Source organism: Bufo bufo, chromosome 1, assembly GCF_905171765.1.
Source record: "Bufo bufo chromosome 1, aBufBuf1.1, whole genome shotgun sequence".
Taxonomy (NCBI): domain Eukaryota; kingdom Metazoa; phylum Chordata; class Amphibia; order Anura; family Bufonidae; genus Bufo; species Bufo bufo.
Window position 1 is genome coordinate 407,996,729 of NC_053389.1, and position 19,783 is coordinate 408,016,511.

The 19,783-nt window shown below is 42.6% G+C and overlaps 1 protein-coding gene and 1 long non-coding RNA gene across 2 annotated transcripts in view; one reads left to right on the forward strand and one right to left on the reverse strand.

Annotated features, from left to right (window-relative positions):
• Positions 1-410: 410 nt before the first annotated feature.
• Positions 411-931, reverse strand: LOC120987037. The gene is made up of 3 exons (XR_005775890.1): positions 794-931; positions 649-712; positions 411-468 (listed from the first exon to the last, which is right to left on the reverse strand). It is a non-coding gene; the product is annotated as an uncharacterized LOC120987037 (long non-coding RNA).
• Positions 932-4,593: 3,662 nt separating this feature from the next.
• The window catches only part of STK32A (serine/threonine kinase 32A), a 290,285-nt gene continuing 275,095 nt past the window's right edge, over positions 4,594-19,783 (forward strand). The window contains exons 1-2 of the mRNA XM_040406255.1: positions 4,594-4,710; positions 12,593-12,756. Of these exons, the coding sequence (XP_040262189.1) occupies positions 12,705-12,756 (52 nt within the window). The 5' untranslated portion in view covers positions 4,594-4,710; positions 12,593-12,704. The remainder of the gene's footprint in view (positions 4,711-12,592; positions 12,757-19,783) is intronic.

Below are 19,783 nucleotides of genomic sequence, written 5' to 3' on the forward strand. Positions count from 1 at the left end.
AGGTTTTTTTGGGGATTAAGTTAATTTTCATGGCAAAGAAGGACTATGCAATCAGTGGCGTACACACAATCCATGGGGCCCCGGTGCAAAATTGATCCATGGGCCCCCCCCAACCCGCCGCCACACCCACCCCCACTACCTCCCCTACCATTCACCCAACATGCCTCCAGTCCCAATAGTACCACTTTGTGCGGTAAAGTCTGATTTTGAATGCCAATCTTGCTGTCCTGCCAAGCTCTACCTCTGAGCGAATTGCCAGGGGGAAGATTTGGGAGGTATGTACATTATATGTCATAAGCACGCAGAATGAAAAAAAATGATGCATACTGTACTTACTCCACCAAAAACAAACTTTATTTAGGGGCATTAACAGTTTGGTGTTCTTCCAAAAACACACTTTATTTAGGGGCATTAACAGTTTGGTTTTCTTCCAAAAACTATCCTCATCCTTCTTGAAAAGAGACATACCTACAAAATAAGGCAGACACATTCATATAGGAAATTTTATTCTGTTGTGATAAACTAGTCTATGAAGCTAATTTTCATTCACCAATTTAAAAGACATTTTTATTTAACATCCTTTTGCCTTTGCCTCTATTGTGACAATTATTGTACAATTGGAGCAAGAAAAAAAAAAACTCAACTTACTCAAATTCTCCGCTGGTTCCAAACCGTATTTTATTTGCTACAGCAAGCTGGATGAAGTCTGAACCTGCAGAAATAAGAAACAGCAATAACTTACCACTTTATTCTATTTCCACTGTAGTTCAGACACATAATAGAAGTAACTTACTCAAATCTTCCATAACGAGGAATCTTATTCATGAAACAGGATTGCAAGACAAACAATGGTAACTTCCAACTTGGTAAATTCAAACGTGATGCCTTCCAGCTCCGTAACATTAAAATCTTCTTTAACAGAACTTTTCAACAAACATCCACAACACAACGAGAAGACCGTTCTGCAGAAAGTAACCAAAGAACAACCATGTATTAGCACCTTTTAGTAACAATAAAGCAAGAAAGAAAGAATAAACTGTTAAATCACTTGGTTAGTACAACAATTTAAAACCATGCAACAAAGGTTAGTATAAACTCAAAACTGCAAGCCAAACTAAGGGCCAAAACGAGGCCCGAACTGAAGGCCGAACTCAAGGCAGAACTGAGGGCCGAACTCAAGGCCGAACACAAGGCAGAACTGATAGCCGAACTCAAGGCCGAACTGAAAACTTATGGTCGCTGCCGTGCTTTCATTTCAGCAAAGTTGTCCACTTGCTTCAATGTTAAGTCTTCTAGCTCTCTGATTTTCAATACTTAACAGAGCTAGGCCAGAAAGTCTCTGTTGGGACATGGTGCTTCTCAAGTAATTTTTTATAAACTTTAATTTTGAAAAGGACCTTTCTGCACTTGCAACTGTAACTGGAATGGTGAGGAACAGCAGCAACGCTATGCACACATCTTGTAGATTGGATGACAAGGCACAATTTTCAACAATTAGAAGGTGAGAAAGGTCCTTTACAGTAGAGCATCTATGAATCTCTTCCTGAAATGTTGATCGGAAGCTCAGAAGCTGTTCTGGGAAAGCTGGTGACATGTCCTCTGGGTAGCATTCCTGTAGCTGTGAAGCAGCTTTGAACAAATCTTCATCGGTTTCAGAGGCAAGTACTGTAGGCTGTAGTATATTAAATCGCTGCATGACATTGCTCATTCCAGCAAATCGGTTAGACAGCTGGTTGGTCACAATGTCTAAACACCTATAAAACACACCGGTTTTAAAGTATTGTTCTGGATCCTGCAACCTTTCATCTGTTGAAAGTTCATCAAAGTGACGCTTCACTTTTCTTACTCTCTTGTTTTCAAACTGCGGCTGGATTTCCCACTTTTCTGACAGTTCTACCGCTGTTTGTTTTGCTCCATCAAAATTATCCCTATATTTTGTTGTTCAAATTCTTTTATTAGAGATAGCCAATAGAAGAACAATACAATGAAAAGCAGCTCGATTGCAAATCAAGGCTGAGTACAGTAGTTGTGTACAATTAGATGATCACATTTACAATATGCATATACATTTTAGAAAAATGGATGTGGAAATATAACTCGTGATCCCATCTTCCATTGTAAAGGCATCTCAAAAACTTAGTTTCAAGTGGAGAAGTATAGAAAGCTCCAACGTATACTGCACAACAAGTGACAACAAACAAGGACAAGACCACATAGGGAGAGGGGAGGGAATTCCCTGATAATACAAGTAGTAGTATATTAAACAATGTGGAGTAATTCCCAAGGTATCCGAACCTCAAGTAAAATACTCCCTAACTTGGACAAAACTGTTAGCGCAGGCAGAGATAAAGGAATTCTGCATGGAAGGTGAAGTCTCCCTAAGAACTGGCGGCATCCCTATTTTGCCAAGTGACAAAATCAGGAGATCCCTTGAACAGGATCCAAGGAGTCCAAATTTTTAAAAACTTGGTGGAGTTACCCATGTCCTCCGCCCAGAGCTCCTCCATTCTGTAGATTTTTTCGAAAGTGATAAGCCAGTCCCTAGGGAGAGGGGCAGATGTGGATTTCCAGAATCTAGGGATTACCAGGCGGGCAGCTTGTACAAAGAATCTCAGGAGACCCTTTTTCAGAGCGGAGATAGAACTAGGAAACATGGAAAGCAAAGCACCCTCAGGGGTCCATCTGGAGGAGCTACCACTGACCATATCATATAAATCATTAATAGCTTCCCAAAAAGGAGTGATTTTGCTGCAGAACCACTAGATATGGGACATGTTGCCCTCCTCACGACCACACCTCCAGCAAGAGCTAGGACATGAAGGAAGGAAAGAGTGTAGTAGGGCCGGGGTCCTGTACCATCTGGACATAATCTTAACATTCTTCTCTTGGAGTCCGCAGCTTATAGATGACTTATGAGATAACTCGAATGCCTTCTCCCATAGGTCAGTAGAAAAGGATTTCCTTAGTTCTTTTTCCCAAACCCTTACAAAGGGTAAGTCGGAGATGGTATCATCTTTCCCCTGGAGTAGCCCATAAACAAGAGACACTAAGTGTGTGTGTGGGGGGGGGGGGGGGGGGAGTTTGGGTGCACAGCGCCTCAAAGGGGGTGAGATCTCTAGAAAGAGTGTTATTTGGGCCTAAGGAGGACAAAAAGTCTCTTAAGCTGATGTACTTAAGCTATGCCCCTTTAGATGCCCCCTCCGGAAAAGAGGAAAGCGGCTGAAGGGAGCTCTGCACCATAACTACAGATACAGTGGGGTTACTGTTATCTCTCAGCAGTCAGCCTCCCTGTCTCTCTCTCTAGAAAGCTCCAGCAACTTCTAGAACAGCCCGGTAAAGCTTCTTAACTCTTTCTTAGCCTCTGGCCAGCACAACTCTGGTTCCTGCTCAGTACAGTGGCCTCTGGTGGCCGGAGGGAAACATGACAGTCTGCATAGATATAAGTGCTGGAAATGCTGCTGGATGATTCAGGGCTGCCTCTTACACTGGCACCCCCACAATCAGCTGAAGAGACTGCAGGACTGCGGTGAGCGCTGCAACCTCCTCACAGCATACCATACACAGAACATACATTATACAGTGGCTTTTCTTGGTATTCCAGCCCTGGCCCATTCATTTGAATGAAAATGAACTGCAAATAGGTCATGTGACCAATGTCACTGGCTGCGACCTCTTCAAGCAGCTAATTGGCAGGGGTGTCAGGAGTACGATCCCCACCGATCAAATATTGATGACCGATCCAGTGGATAAGCCATCCATATTGAACTTCTGCAAAACTCCCTTTTTAATTGAAGTATTATTGGCAAATAAAGAACATTAGCACATTTTACTGTAGCCACAAATACACATTAAAAATTCTTGAAATGTCATTTAAGGGTACTTTCACACTAGCGTTTTTCTTTTCCGGCATAGAGTTCCGTCCTAGGGGCTCAATACCGGAAAAGAACTGATCAGTTTTATCCTAATGCATTCTGAATGGAGAGTAATCCGTTCAGGATGCATCAGGATGTCTTCAGTTCAGTCTTTTTGACTGTTCAGGATGGAGATAATACCGCAGCATGCCATGGTTTTATCTCCGGACCAAAAAACTGAACACTCGCATGATCCAGCATTTTTTTCCATAGGAATGTATTAGTGCCGGATCCGGCATTCAAAATACCGGAATGCCAGATCCGTCCTTCCAGTCTGCACATGTGCAGACCGAAAAAAATGTGAAAAAAATAAACCCCGGATCCATTTTTCCGGATGACACCGGAAAGACGGATTCGACATTTCAATGCATTTGTAAGATGGATCGGGATCCTGATCAGTCTTACAAATGCCATCAGTTGGCATACGTTTTGACGGATCCTGCAGGCAGTTTCGGCGATGGAACTGCCTGCAGGATCACTCTGCCGTAAGTGTGAAAGTAGCTTAACCTGCACATTTTTTTTTCAGTAAAGTCTTCAGTTACTTGCATAAATGAAACCTTACCATTTTTTCTGGTATAATGGTTTTCCAGCAGTGTCCTCTAGGGGGCAGCAACGTCTTCAGTCAGCAGTTAGCAAAGTAAGGTCCCAGGGACTTCCCTTGGTAGAGAACTTGTGCTGATGAGAAGGAGCAGCCTGTCTGACTGGCATCTAGTGTCCCTCTGTTACCTCCTCCAGCATCTCCCCAGGACTCACCTGTCTTCCAGCCACACATTCTCCTTCACCCTCACCATGAAGCAAGGTAAGACTGCTGCCTGCACTGCCTGTCATGTGTGTGAGCTCCTCTTATTATTACTATTATTGGCTGCACTTTTCATGGGTGTCCAGATTGTGATAATACTATTATTGATGTTATTCTTGGGAAATGATCTGACTTTACGGGTCATCAATTTCTGGCTGAGAGGGGAGTGTGTTAAGTCCATGCTCCATACAGCAAAATGGTCATTGTAGTCTTCTCTACTGGGTAAGCATCAGGTGCTATCATCCGGCGTCTACTAAAGTTTATTTTATGCTGATTTCTGCAGTTCCTATCATATTCCTCTGTATTACGTTAGTGCCAATGACTAGGGCAGGCATGGAACATCACTTATCCATCATCTGCCTGCTGGGGCTACAGCTTTATCAGCATCTTCATGCAGTTCCTGGACGATTTTGTATCTTTTGGTTGTCTTTATGATCATATGTTGAGCAAAATTTTAAATGAAAATTTTACAAAAGTTTCATGGACGTGCATGTATTTCTATGAATGGTAGTGTCCAGCAACAGTTGTACTATAAAGAGCTTGTACATGTAGTCTGAATCTGTAAGGAAACATGTAGGGATGAGAGAACTTGTGTTTCAAGTTCGGTGTAGAAGGTTCGGATTATCTAATAATTCCGTTACGGATTCCACTACCACACACCATAACTTATAGTCCTTAACGGAATTCTTAGATAACACGAACGCAGGTTCACTCGGCACTAGAAATATGGTTTTACTGAAATTTCGTATTCTGCTAAATAAGAGCTTTGCTACAGCTTCACGCTATATTATTATTACACTGTAAGGCTACATGCACACGACCATATGTGTTTTGCAATCCGCAAATTGCAGATCCGCAAAAAAAACGGATTCCATCCATTTTTTTTTTTGCGGATCCACTGTAACAATGCCTAAAGAATAGGACACGTTCTATTATTTTTTTTTTGCTGGGCTACGAAACGGACATACTGATGTGCTGTCCGCAAAAAAAACGGAACGGACACAGAAACAACGTTCGTGCGCACGTAGCCAAAGTCACGTCCTCAGACTTTGTATCTTGCATAGTGTGCACTATTATTTTACTCACTTATATAGCGCTATTATATTCTGCAGCGCTTTACAGACATTATCATCACTTGCTGTTCTCACAGGGCTCACAATCTAAGTTCCCCATCAGTATGTCTTTGGAGTGTGTACAAGTTCTGAAATGTCAGGAGAGATACCCCCATTACTTATATAGTAGGACTTCAAATGACATTATGATCAGGAAATACATTAGAACAGTTTTTTGATGTTGTTTCTGTTTTGTGTTTCGTTACAACCTTTGCGCAGAAATGGAGGCTTAGATCTTAGATCTTACAGGGACCCTCTGTGTACTAGAGAATCGCTGGCACTATGCTTACAGCACTATACTGCAGATACAGGAGGAATGCCTCCATTTATGGGACCATATCTGTATTGGGCCATGTCAATGTAACCTACATAGGATAGTACTAGATTAGGTAAAATGTATCGGGCAGGATAGTGTTAATAGCATGACATTTCTCATGTTTGGCAGAGTGTTTTATCAGTGGTCATAGATCAGAAGCGATCAGCTGAACTAGTAAAGATGTACAACAGGCAATTATATGGCCTTACGGTCTGGAATGTAAGCTGCTGGACTAAACACTTCATCTTTGGGGTACGGCCACACTGTCAGGTTTCTGCATGCAGTATTGGAAGCCAAATTCAGGAGTAGATCATAAAAGTGGAGAAAGTATAAAGTTCAGATATGGCTTCCCATGTTTGAATTCACTCCTGGTTTTGGTCATCAGGAAACTGAACTGTGCGGCCGGCCGTACCCTTATGGTCATTTATGCCAGACCAAGGTCACAAATGGTCGGTTTTGAGAAATACTTTCTTTTCATTTCAGATATAGGAGAATATTAAAATATGATTTACCATTTACACAACATACTTAAAAAATAGGTTCTAGATGTGTCCTTTATTTTGTTTTTTAAGGGTACTTTCACATTAGCGTTTTTCTTTTCCGGCATTGAGTTCTGTCACAGGGGCCGGAACTGATCAGTTTTATCCTAATGCATTCTGAATGGAGAGAAATCCGTTCAGGACGCATCAGTTCAGTCCCTCTTACGTTTTTTGGCCGGAGAAAATATCGCAGCATGCTGCAGTTTTCTCTCCGGCCAAAAATCCTGAACATGTGCCGGAATGCCGGATCCGGCATTAATTTACGTTGAAATGTATTAGTGCCAGATCTGGTACTAAGTGTTCCGGCAAAACTGATCCGGCTTTCCGGTCTGCGCATGCGCAGACCTTTAAAAATGCTAAAAAAATGACCGGATCCGTTTTTCCGGATGATCATGACAGAGAGACAGATCCGGTATTTCAGTGCATTTGTCAGACGGATCCGTTTGCGTCCGGATTGCCAGATGACGGAACTGCCTGCCGGAATCCTCTGCCGCAAGTGTGAAAGTACCCCTACTTAAATATTTGAACAGGAATAAAAATGCATGGGTAGACGTACATGATCTTTACATGTAGCACATCATTTGTGTCTTTCTTTGGAACTTGCCTGACATGAATAGTATGAGACAACAAGCCTTGCAGAATTTTCTGTCAACTAATTGCACATTTTATATTGTATTAATATTTATATTTGAATTTTATATTCCGTCTGAGGATCTCTATACCGAATTAAACGGATCTGTTTTGATTTTGCACATCAGGATGCATCCGTTCTGTTAGGATGCGGTTGTGTGAAATCGAAACAGAAATAGACGGATCAGTCACTAAATACATTGAAAGTCAATGGGTGACGGATCAGTTTTTTTAGGCTGCAGCAAAAACTGATTTGTCACAATTGACTTACATTGCTTTCAGTTCCGGATCCATTTTTTCCCCCTTTTTATGACTGGACACAAAACCACAGCTTGCAACGGTTCTGTGTCTGCATTCTACTCATTTGGGGCTAAAAGTCATTTATTTTCTAAAACTTTCTAAAGTATTAGAAAAAAAAATTGTCAGCCGTTTTCTCTGTACAGCTCTCAGTTTCTGTCTAATTGCAGACTATTGGCAGCTGTGATGGCTGCGGAAGCAGGGTGAGCGTGATCTGTGTTCCTCCAGCATTCCTCTGTATTCAGGTCAGAGATGGTAGTGATGTAATGGTTACTAGATCTTTATTGGTCTGCATTGCTGGGAGAACACAGATTTGTTTCTCCTCTCCCCCATAAGATTGTTGGAAGCTGCTGAGGCTTCTTTCACTCTAGCGTTAGGCTTGTCCAACAGATCCCCTGTCGGATCCGTACTAACGCTTTCACACATGTGTGATAATGGGGACAGCATGCTGCAGTATTTGTCCGGCCTCCTCTGGGCATGTTTGCCATGCTGCGGCCAGATCTCCGGCCCGTCCCCATTATAGTGAATGGGGTCGGGCCGGACTTCGGGCAGCACACCTGTGTAAGCGTTAATACGGATCCAGCAGGCTGTTCCCCTGCCAGAACAGCCTGATGGACAAGCCTAAGGCTAGTGTGAAAGAAGCCTAATGTCATTTATACATCACGAGTTTCAAGGGCAAAAGCCTGAATACAGGAATGAAACGTTCTGCATTCGAGTTTTACTGCAGCTCTCACTTTGAGTAATGTAGTTAACATATTTAGTGACAGGAAAGGGATCATTTCAGTTTCCTATCACTTCAGGAGGATTGGACTGACAGAGCATCAGCCTAGTCTTTTTAATGGCAGAGCGATATGCTGCAGAATAACTTATATTTACATCACTGCAGCGTGGAGTTAATCCTGCAGCGACGTAAATAGTGAGAGAATTAAAGCGGTTGTCTCACTTCAGCAAGTGGCATTTATTATGTAGATAAAGTAAATAAAAAGCACTTACTAATGTATTGTGATTGTCCATATGGTCTCCTTTGCTGGCTGGATTCATTTTTCCATCACATTACAGACTGCTCGCTTCCATGGTTATGACCAGCCTGCAATCCAGCAGCAGTGGCCGTGCTTGCACATTTTAGGAAAAAACAAGCATGGCCACCGCTGATGGATTGCAGGGTGGTCCTAACCCCTGGATATGAGCAGAGTATAATATGATGGAAAAATGAATCCAGCCAGTAAAGGAGACAATATGGACAATCACAATACATTAGTAAGTGCCTTGTATTAACTTTCTCTACATGATAAATGCCAATTGCTGAAATGAGACACCCCCTTTAACTTTATTACTCTCAAGTGGAAATTCAGACGAGGACAATCTAGTACACATAAGGCTCTGTTCAAATTAGCATAATGACTTACATTCATAATAGAATTATGCATTTCTGAATGGAAATCAGGGATTCCTGACAAATCACTTAAAGGTGCTTTCCCCACAAATAATAATTTGTCACCTATCTGCAGTTTGGCTATTTCTGTCTATAGACCTTGAATGATGACATGCATGATCTACCAATGAGGTGAATATTGATAGGTTATAGATGTTATTTGTGGGAAAACCCCTTGAAAGGGGTTGTCCCACGAGTATTATTCAGCCGTTTTCATACAAGCATCTGGATCTAAAGACTTTTATAATTGCATGTAATTAAAAATGTAATATAGCCACTAAGTTATTCAATAAAATTGATGTGTATAGCGCCACCTGCTGTTTCCTCTTTTTCTTATCTCTTTGTCTGGCTCCCTGAGAAGGCCGCACATGCTCAGTTTTATCCTTCAGCTGCCTCCCCAGCTGTGATAGGTAAACACTTGCAACAGAAAGGACACTCCTCCTGAGCTGCAGCAGAAAGGACACTCCTCCTGAGCTGCAGCAGAAAGGACACTCCTCCTGAGCTGCAGCAGAAAGGACACTCCTCTGAGCTGCAGCAGAAAGGACACTTTCCTTGAGCTGTCAGCTTGATATACATCTAGCAGAGCAATTGGGGCAATGCTTGGGGAGATCTCTGGATCCATGTGAAGTACAGGGCTGGTTCTAGCTTTGTTAAAAAGAGGTTGTCATGTACAATATGATGTCTGATTTTCATTTATTACGTTAATCATGGGATAACCCATTTAAGTCCTTTTTGGTCTTGTATATTGTAAATGTGATACTTAGGCCCCTTGCAGACGAGCGTTCCTCCCGCAGCGAGTCCGCTATGCAGCTCCCGGCCTGACCTCCCAGCAAGGCCAGGGGTCACATAGCATTATATTGATTTATGATGCTATGTAACCCGTACAGTTCGGGAATGTATTGTATAACACTGGCATAATGCTGCCAGTGTTATCCAATACATTCCAGAACTGTAAGGGTTACATAGCATCATAAATCAATATAATGCTATGTGAATCCAATCAGTGCTGGGAGGTCAGGCCGGGGCCTGTAATGCGGATTCGCTGCGGGAGGAACGCTTGTCTGCAAGGGGCCTTAGGGCTGTTTCACAGGAGCGAGTCCATTGCGGGAATCACGCTCCGTGTGTGACTGTGGTCCTCCGCTCTGGACTTGCAGGAGCGCACGGCATTATCATGATTTATAATGCTATGTGTCTCTGCATGGCCTTTTACCACAGATTCATAGTGACATAAAGCTGTCGGTATGATTCTGTAGAAATAAGGCCAAGCAGAGACACATAGCATTATAAATCATGATAATGCCGTGCGCTCCTGCAAGTCCAGAGCAGAGGATCACACTCACACACGGAGCGCGATTCCCGCAATTGACTCGCTCTTGTGAAACAGCCCTTAGAGTCTAATGTATTTATTCTAAACTGTGTGCAAGAAATAAAAAATAAATGAAGTAAATTTAATATTGATAAGAAAAGGAAAACTGAGAATTGCAAATCTTGTGAAATGGATTCAGTTGTGTTATCGAATGGCATTGCCTTACTCTGTAGACACTTCCTGAGTTCATAATTTTAAGCCAAATTTAAGAGAAAGGGTTGTGGTACTGTACATAACGCACACATACAATATTATAAAACACAATAGTACAAGCCTAAATGTATCGTATTACCATGATATCAATTTGTACTTCTAGTCGTCCTATACTATGTACAGTCCTGATCAAAAGTTTAAAACCACTTGAAAAAATTGCAAAAAATCCTATTTAGCATGGCTGGATCTTAACAAGGTTCCAAGTAGAGCTTCAACATGCAACAAGAAGAAATAGGAGTGAGACAAAACATTTTTTGAGCATTCAATTTAATGAAAACCACAAATAAACTGAAACAGGCTGTTTTTCAGCTGATCAAAAGTTTAGGACCACACCTCCAAAAAAAAAACTAAACCCCCCCAAAACAGAAATCCAACTTCCAAACATGAACTCAGTAATGAGTAGCTCTGCCGTTATTGTTTATCACTTCCAAAATTCGTTTCAGCATGCATGAGGTGAGTGGGAACATTTCTCTAAGTGGTGAAGACGGCCGCATGAAGGCCATCTACTGTCTGGAACTGTTGTCCCTTTTTGTAAACTTCCCTTGCCATCCATCCCCAAAGGTTCTCAATTGGATTTAGATCAGGGGAACACGCAGGATGGGCCAAAAGAGTGATGTTATTCTCCTGGAAGAAGTCCCTTGTCCTGTGGGCATTGTGTACTGTAGCGTTGTCCTGTTGAAAAACTCAGTCGTTACACAGACGAGGGCCCTCAGTCATGAGGAATGCTCTCTGCAACATCTGGACATAGCCAGCGGCCGTTTGACACCCCTGCACTTCCTGAAGCTCTATTGTTCGAGGATCGTCCAGTGTCTTGACAGACAGCCAATTGGATCCTCCGGCTCAGTGCTGGTGAAAATTTTTTGGGTCTTCCACTTGACTTTTTTGTTCCATAACCCTCAGGATCATTTAAGAAATTCCAAATGACTGTCTTACTGCGTCCCACCTCAGCAGCGATGGCGCGCTGTGAGAGACCCTGCTTATGCAGTTCAACAACCCGACCACGTTCAAAAAGGGAGAGTCTTTTTGCCTTTGCCATCACAACGTGTGACTACCTGACAGAAAATGACAATGAATCCACATCTTTGCACAGATTTGGCCTTTTAAAGGCATGTGGTCCTAAAATTTGGATCAGCTGAAAAACAGCCTGTTTCAGTTTAATCGTTATTTTCAATTAATTGAATGCCAAAAAAATGTTTTGTCTCACTCCCATTTCTTCTTGTTGCATGTTGAAGCTCTACTTGGAACCTTGTTAAGATCCAACAATGTAAAATATGATTTTTTGCCATTTTTCAAGTTTTGATCAGGACTGTATAAGACACATCCTGGTTATAGTGCAGCCAAAATTCTAATGGTGTGCATCCATTGATGAAATACCGCAGAGGGAAAACAGAGGCCTGACTTGTCAACCTGTTCAGATACCTCAGCGTAATGCATATTTATGGTTATTTACTGTTGTCTTCCGTGGATTAACATTGGAGTTTTCCTGTTCCAGTAAAATTACTGCTGAATTGCGCAAAAATGGTCCTCAGAAAAGTGAGAATATGGTGCAAAGATAATATTTCCACATCCATGTTCTTATACAGAACTGTAAAAAGGGTGTCCATGAAGACCAATTTCATAAAGAACACTGAAGAAAGAAATCATAGACTGTTCCATTGCTTCTAGGGGACAAGGTTTCCGTACAGGAGGCTCTCTGGCTTCATACTAGACCTCATTGCAATGTCCTACAGGATCTGTACACAGAGCTTTGAAGTTTGAGCTCTTGAACTGAATAATTTAAATATGGTACATACATCATTGTTGTTAGGGGCTGTAGGAACGTATAACACCATTATATACATATGTATATACACTGTATACATTCCCTCTACATGTGCCCCATTCATTTGTTTCTCTTACTTATGTGATGCCCACAGATATTCAGGTAGATGTTGATCAGATCTCCAGTACAGTAATGAGTGTTTCTTCTTTATGCAGGATGAACGAGACAAGTAGCTGGTCTTCCTGCTAGGTGCACGAGAAGTGATGATCAACTCTGTGGATCTTCTGAGGATGTAACGACGGGACTTGGAGCCTCACACAAGTAACGATGGGAGCCAATAACTCAAGTAAAACCCCTGTGTGCGATGAAAATGAGGAAGGTGAGGGGAGCTTGGCTGAATGGCATTTGCATTTAGCATAGCTTGGATAATTATTTTGCTAGTGAGTGATTACAGAATACAGATTCGTTGAGTTCTGTCTTGTAGTCTGATCAGGAATAGTTAAGTAGCCGCTATAATGGAATCTCACATTGTGTTCTTACTGTACTGAGCACTAGTGGTGTAACTAGAAATGACTGGACCCCACAGCAAATTTGTGAACAGCCCCCCTCCCTCAGCAACTTCTTCACAACTCCTGTGCGACCACCACTCCTGAGGCTAGTCAAGATCGCACTGTCAGACAAGGCCTGGCAGTCACTCAGTCCGTTTCCTACAGTGCCACTGTATATAATGTCATTGCTTAACCACCTCCGGACCGCCTAACGCAGGATCGCGTTCCGGAGGTGGCAGCCCTGCGCACAGTCACGCATATACGCGTCATCTCGCGAGACGCGAGATTTCCTGTGAACGCGCGCACACAGGCGCGCGCGCTCACAGGAACGGAAGGTAAGAGAGTTGATCTCCAGCCTGCCAGCGGCGATCGTTCGCTGGCAGGCTGGAGATGTGTTTTTTTTAACCCCTAACAGGTATATTAGACGCTGTTTTGATAACAGCGTCTAATATACCTGCTACCTGGTCCTCTGGTGGTCCCCTTTGTTTGGATCGACCACCAGAGGACACAGGTAGCTCAGTAAAGTTGCACCAAGCACCACTACACTACACTACACCCCCCCCCGTCACTTATTAACCCCTTATTAGCCCCTGATCACCCCTAATCACCCCTGATCACCCCATATAGACTCCCTGATCACCCCCCTGTCATTGATTACCCCCCTGTCATTGATTACCCCCCTGTAAAGCTCCATTCAGACGTCCGCATGATTTTTACGGATCCACTGATAGATGGATCGGATCCGCAAAACGCATCCGGACGTCTGAATGAAGCCTTACAGGGGCATGATCAATGACTGTGGTGATCACCCCATATAGACTCCCTGATCACCCCCCTGTAAAGCTCCATTCAGATGTCCGCATGATTTTTACGGATGCACTGATACATGGATCGGATCCGCAAAACGCATCCGGTCGTCTGAATGAAGCCTTACAGGGGCATGATCAATGACTGTGGTGATCACCCCCCTGTCATTGATTACCCCCCTGTAAAGCTCCATTCAGATGTCCGCATGATTTTTACGGATGCACTGATAGATGGATCGGATCCGCAAAACGCATCCGGACGTCTGAATGAAGCCTTACAGGGGCATGATCAATGACTGTGGTGATCACCCCATATAGACTCCCTGATCACCCCCCTGTCATTGATTACCCCCCTGTCATTGATTACCCCCCTGTAAAGCTCCATTCAGACGTCCGCATGATTTTTACGGATGCACTGATAGATGGATCGGATCCGCAAAACGCATCCGGACGTCTGAATGAAGCCTTACAGGGGCGTGATCAATGACTGTGGTGATCACCCCATATAGACTCCCTGATCACCCCCCTGTCATTGATTACACCCCTGTCATTGATTACCCCCCTGTAAAGCTCCATTCAGACGTCCGCATGATTTTTACGGATGCACTGATAGATGGATCGGATCCGCAAAACGCATCCGGACGTCTGAATGAAGCCTTACAGGGGCATGATCAATGACTGTGGTGATCACCCCATATAGACTCCCTGATCACCCCCCTGTCATTGATTACCCCCCTGTAAAACTCCATTCAGATGTCCGCATGATTTTTACGGATGCACTGATAGATGGATCGGATCCGCAAAACGCATCCGGACGTCTGAATGAAGCCTTACACGGGCGTGATCAATGACTGTGGTTATCACCCCATATAGACTCCCTGATCACCCCCCTGTCATTGATCACCCCCCTGTCATTGATCACCCCCCTGTCATTGATCAACCCCCCTGTCATTGATCAACCCCCCTGTCATTGATCACCCCTCTGTAAGGCTCCATTCAGATATTTTTTTGGCCCAAGTTAGCGGAATTTTTTTTTTTTTTTCTTACAAAGTCTCATATTCCACTAACTTGTGTCAAAAAATAAAATCTCACATGAACTCCCCATACCCCTCACGGAATCCAAATGCGTAAAATTTTTTAGACATTTATATTCCAGACTTCTTCTCACGCTTTAGGGCCCCTAGAATGCCAGGGCAGTATAAATACCCCACATGTGACCCCATTTCGGAAAGAAGACACCCCAAGGTATTCCGTGAGGGGCATATTGAGTCCATGAAAGATTGAAATTTTTGTCCCAAGTTAGCGGAACGGGAGACTTTGTGAGAAAAAAATAAAAAATATCAATTTCCGCTAACTTGTGCCAAAAAAAAAAAATTTCTATGAACTCGCCATGCCCCTCATTGAATACCTTGGGGTGTCTTCTTTCCAAAATGGGGTCACATGTGGGGTATTTATACTGCCCTGGCATTCTAGGGGCCCCAAAGCGTGAGAAGAAGTCTGGTATCCAAATGTCTAAAAATGCCCTCCTAAAAGGAATGTGGGCCCCTTTGCGCATCTAGGCTGCAAAAAAGTGTCACACATCTGGTATCGCCGTACTCAGGAGAAGTTGGGGAATGTGTTTTGGGGTGTCATTTTACATATACCCATGCTGGGTGAGAGAAATATCTTGGTCAAATGCCAACTTTGTATAAAAAAATGGGAAAAGTTGTCTTTTGCCAAGATATTTCTCTCACCCAGCATGGGTATATGTAAAATGACACCCCAAAACACATTCCCCAACGTCTCCTGAATACGGAGATACCACATGTGTGACACTTTTTTGCAGCCTAGGTGGGCAAAGGGGCCCATATTCCAAAGAGCACCTTTAGGATTTCACAGGTCATTTACCTACTTACCACACATTAGGGCCCCTGGAAAATGCCAGGGCAGTATAACTACCCCACAAGTGACCCCATTTTGGAAAGAAGACACCCCAAGGTATTCCGTGAGGGGCATGGCGAGTTCCTAGAATTTTTTATTTTTTGTCACAAGTTAGTGGAAAATGCTTATTTTTTTTTTTTTTTTTTTTTTCATACAAAGTCTCATATTCCACTAACTTGTGACAAAAAATAAAAAGTTCCATGAACTCACTATGCCCATCAGCGAATACCTTGGGGTCTCTTCTTTCCAAAATGGGGTCACTTGTGGGGTAGTTATACTGCCCTGGCATTCTAGGGGCCCAAATGTGTGGTAAGGAGTTTGAAATCAAATTCTGTAAAAAATGACCTTTGAAATCCGAAAGGTGCTCTTTTGAATATGGGCCCCTTTGCCCACCTAGGCTGCAAAAAAGTGTCACACATCTGGTATCTCCGTAATCGGGAGAAGTTGGGGAATGTGTTTTGGGGTGTCATTTTACATATACCCATGCTGGGTGAGAGAAATATCTTGGCAAAAGACAACTTTTCCCATTTTTTTATACAAAGTTGGCATTTGACCAAGATATTTATCTCACCCAGCATGGGTATATGTAAAAAGACACCCCAAAACACATTCCTCAACTTCTCCTGAGTACGGAGATACCAGATGTGTGACACTTTTTTGCAGCCTAGGTGGGCAAAGGGGCCCACATTCCAAAGAGCACCTTTCGGATTTCACAGGTCATTTACCTACTTACCACACATTTGGGCCCCTAGAATGCCAGGGCAGTATAACTACCCCACAAGTGACCCCATTTTGGAAAGAAGAGACCCCAAGGTATTCGCTGATGGGCATAGTGAGTTCATGGAAGTTTTTATTTTTTGTCACAAGTTTGTGGAATATGAGACTTTGTATGAAAAAAAAAAAAAAAAAAAAAAATCATCATTTTCCACTAACTTGTGACAAAAAATAAAAAATTCTAGGAACTCGCCATGCCCCTCACGGAATACCTTGGGGTGTCTTCTTTCCAAAATGGGGTCACTTGTGGGGTAGTTATACTGCCCTGGTTTTCTAGGGGCCCAAATGTGTGGTAAGGAGTTTGAAATCAAATTCAGGAAAAAATGAGGAGTGAAATCCGAAAGGTGCTCTTTGGAATATGGGCCCCTTTGCCCACCTAGGCTGCAAAAAAGCGTCACACATCTGGTATCCCCGTACTCAGGAGAAGTTGAGGAATGTGTTTTGGGGTGTCTTTTTACATATACCCATGCTGGGTGAGATAAATATCTTGGTCAAATGACAACTTTGTATAAAAAAATGGGAAAAGTTGTCTTTTGCCAAGATATTTCTCTCACCCAGCATGGGTATATATAAAATGACACCCCAAAACACATTCCCCACCTTCTCCTGAGTACGGAGATACCAGATGTGTGACACTTTTTTGCAGCCTAGGTGGGCAAAGGGGCCCATATTCCAAAGAGCACCTTTCGGATTTCACAGGTCATTTTTTACTGAATTTGATTTCAAACTCCTTACCACACATTTGGGCCCCTAGAATGCCAGGGCAGTATAACTACCCCACAAGTGACCCCATTTTGGAAAGAAGAGACCCCAAGGTATTCGCTGATGGGCATAGTGAGTTCATAGAACTTTTTATTTTTTGTCACAAGTTAGTGGAATATGAGACTTTGTAAGAAAAAAAAAAAAAAAAAAAAAAAATCATCATTTTCCGCTAACTTGTGACAAAAAATAAAAAGTTCTATGAACTCACTATGCCCATCAGCGAATACCTTAGGGTGTGTACTTTCAGAAATGGGGTCATTTGTGGGGTGTTTGTACTGTCTGGGCATTGTAGAACCTCAGGAAACATGACAGGTGCTCAGAAAGTCAGAGCGGCTTCAAAAAGCGGAAATTCACATTTTTGTACCATAGTTTGTAAACGCTATAACTTTTACCCAAACCATTTTTTTTTTACCCAAACATTTTTTTTTTATCAAAGACATGTAGAACAATAAATTTAGAGCAAAATTTATATATGGATGTCGTTTTTTTTGCAAAATTTTACAACTGAAAGTGAAAAATGTCATTTTTTTGCAAAAAAATCGTTAAATTTCGATTAATAACAAAAAAAGTAAAAATGTCAGCAGCAATGAAATACCACCAAATGAAAGCTCTATTAGTGAGAAGAAAAGGAGGTAAAATTCATTTGGGTGGTAAGTTGCATGACCGAGCAATAAACGGTGAAAGTAGTGTAGGTCAGAAGTGTAAAAAGTGGCCTGGTCTTTCAGGGTGTTTAAGCACTGGGGGCTGAGGTGGTTAATACTGTTGAGGGGGTCTTGACAAAATCTTTTAGTCTTCCTTCTAGGTGGACCCCTTCATAGTCCGAGCCCCAAAGAAGCTACATCCCCTATAGTTATACACCTGCTGAGCACTCATATTCAGGCCGGACACAGATCAATGACTGCTCATTCTTTTTCATAGTAGAAGAAAATTTTAGTTCCTATCTAAGGGTCCACCTTAGATAGAATAGTACAATAAAGAATATACTATAGCATCTTCTTAATCTCATCACTAACTTCTCCCCCTTCCCTCTCCATAATCTTGTATTGACATGTGTAATTTGATCCACCTGTGGAGCTGGTCACGTTTCGAGACAGAAACATGAGAACATGACATTTCTCACTGATAAAAACATATTACGACGTTTCTTGTGGTTGCTTGTACTATTTATTTATATAAAGATGTTTGAAAGTAGAATGACTCTTTACGAAAGGCACAGATCTTCCAGCTACATATGATGACATTTGCTTGGTGTAAGTTTCCACCATCAACATGTTTTTGTTGTCTAATTTAGGAAAGACCTCAGGACATTAAAGCACAACAAGGTGTAATTACACAAACAATGACTGTTTCATTCCACACTTTTAACAAGGAAGGCAAATGAGCTTTTAACAAGCTCTGCCTCTAATGCCAACAGATGCCACCCCTAAACAGCTATCTGCAGATGAGGTGCTGGCTTATTTAATATCCAAGTCATGTCAGGCCTATTTAAAGGGTCAAACACTGACTTATAGGATAGCTGCCTTATAGCTGGTGGCATAAATATTACTTCATTCTAAGCACTTTCCTTAATAACTTTCATTATTTATAATGTCTTGCTTTGTCTAGGGGACAAGCATCAGGAGAAATAAAATGGCAGCTTCTCTACTAGCTCAGAGAAAGTCCGTCCTCATAACACAGCTGGGACGGGATACATTAGAGGTTCAGTGCAGTTAGCTAAAGAGCTCTCTCAGCCCTCCTAACCAGTCTGGCTGTAATAAGGCACAATCTTAAAGACATAGTATGTGGTTCCAGGCGTTAACACTGATGCACCCATGGGATATCATTAGCCAGATATTTGAGTGTCTGTTTGGCATACTTTTGTCCAGTATAACTGTATTGAAAACTATATAGTGGAGGTCAATGGCAGATATATGCAACTGTCCCGGTGACATCATGTCTACATCTGAAGTGTGGCAAGGCTTGTAAGGCTCTGCCCTATAGACACATCATCAGTGACCTTGCTTCTGAGGGAAGTGTTTTATGCATTCTCCTAGACCCTGCCCAGTAGATGTGTTGTCAGCATAGATGCTGTGTCTTAGGGCAGGGTGTTGCCAGGAGGGTTTCAAGCAGGTTTGAATCCAGGGCTGCCATTAGGAAACGCTTGCAGTGTTTTGGTGTTCGTCTGATGAAACTGAGCCAAACGGATCCGTCCTGACACACAATGTATCAATATCCTTCTGGAGATATGGTCTCCAGTACTGCGCACAATACTCCAAATGAGGTCTCACTAGTGCTCTGTAGAGCGGCATGAGCACCTCCCTCTTTCTACTGGTAATGCCTCTCCCTATACACCCAAGCATTCTGCTAGCATTTCCTGCTGCTCTGACATTGTCTGCCTACCTTTAAGTCTTCTGAAATAATGACCCCTAAATCCCTTTCCTCAGATACTGAGGTTAGGACTGTATCCCTGATTTTATATTCTGCTCTTGGGTTACCCCCCAGGTGCATTATCTTGCACTTATCAACATTAAATTTTAGTTGCCAGATTTTTGACCATTCCTCTAGTTTTCCTAAATCCTTTTCCATTTGGTGTATCCCTCCAGGAACATCAACCCTG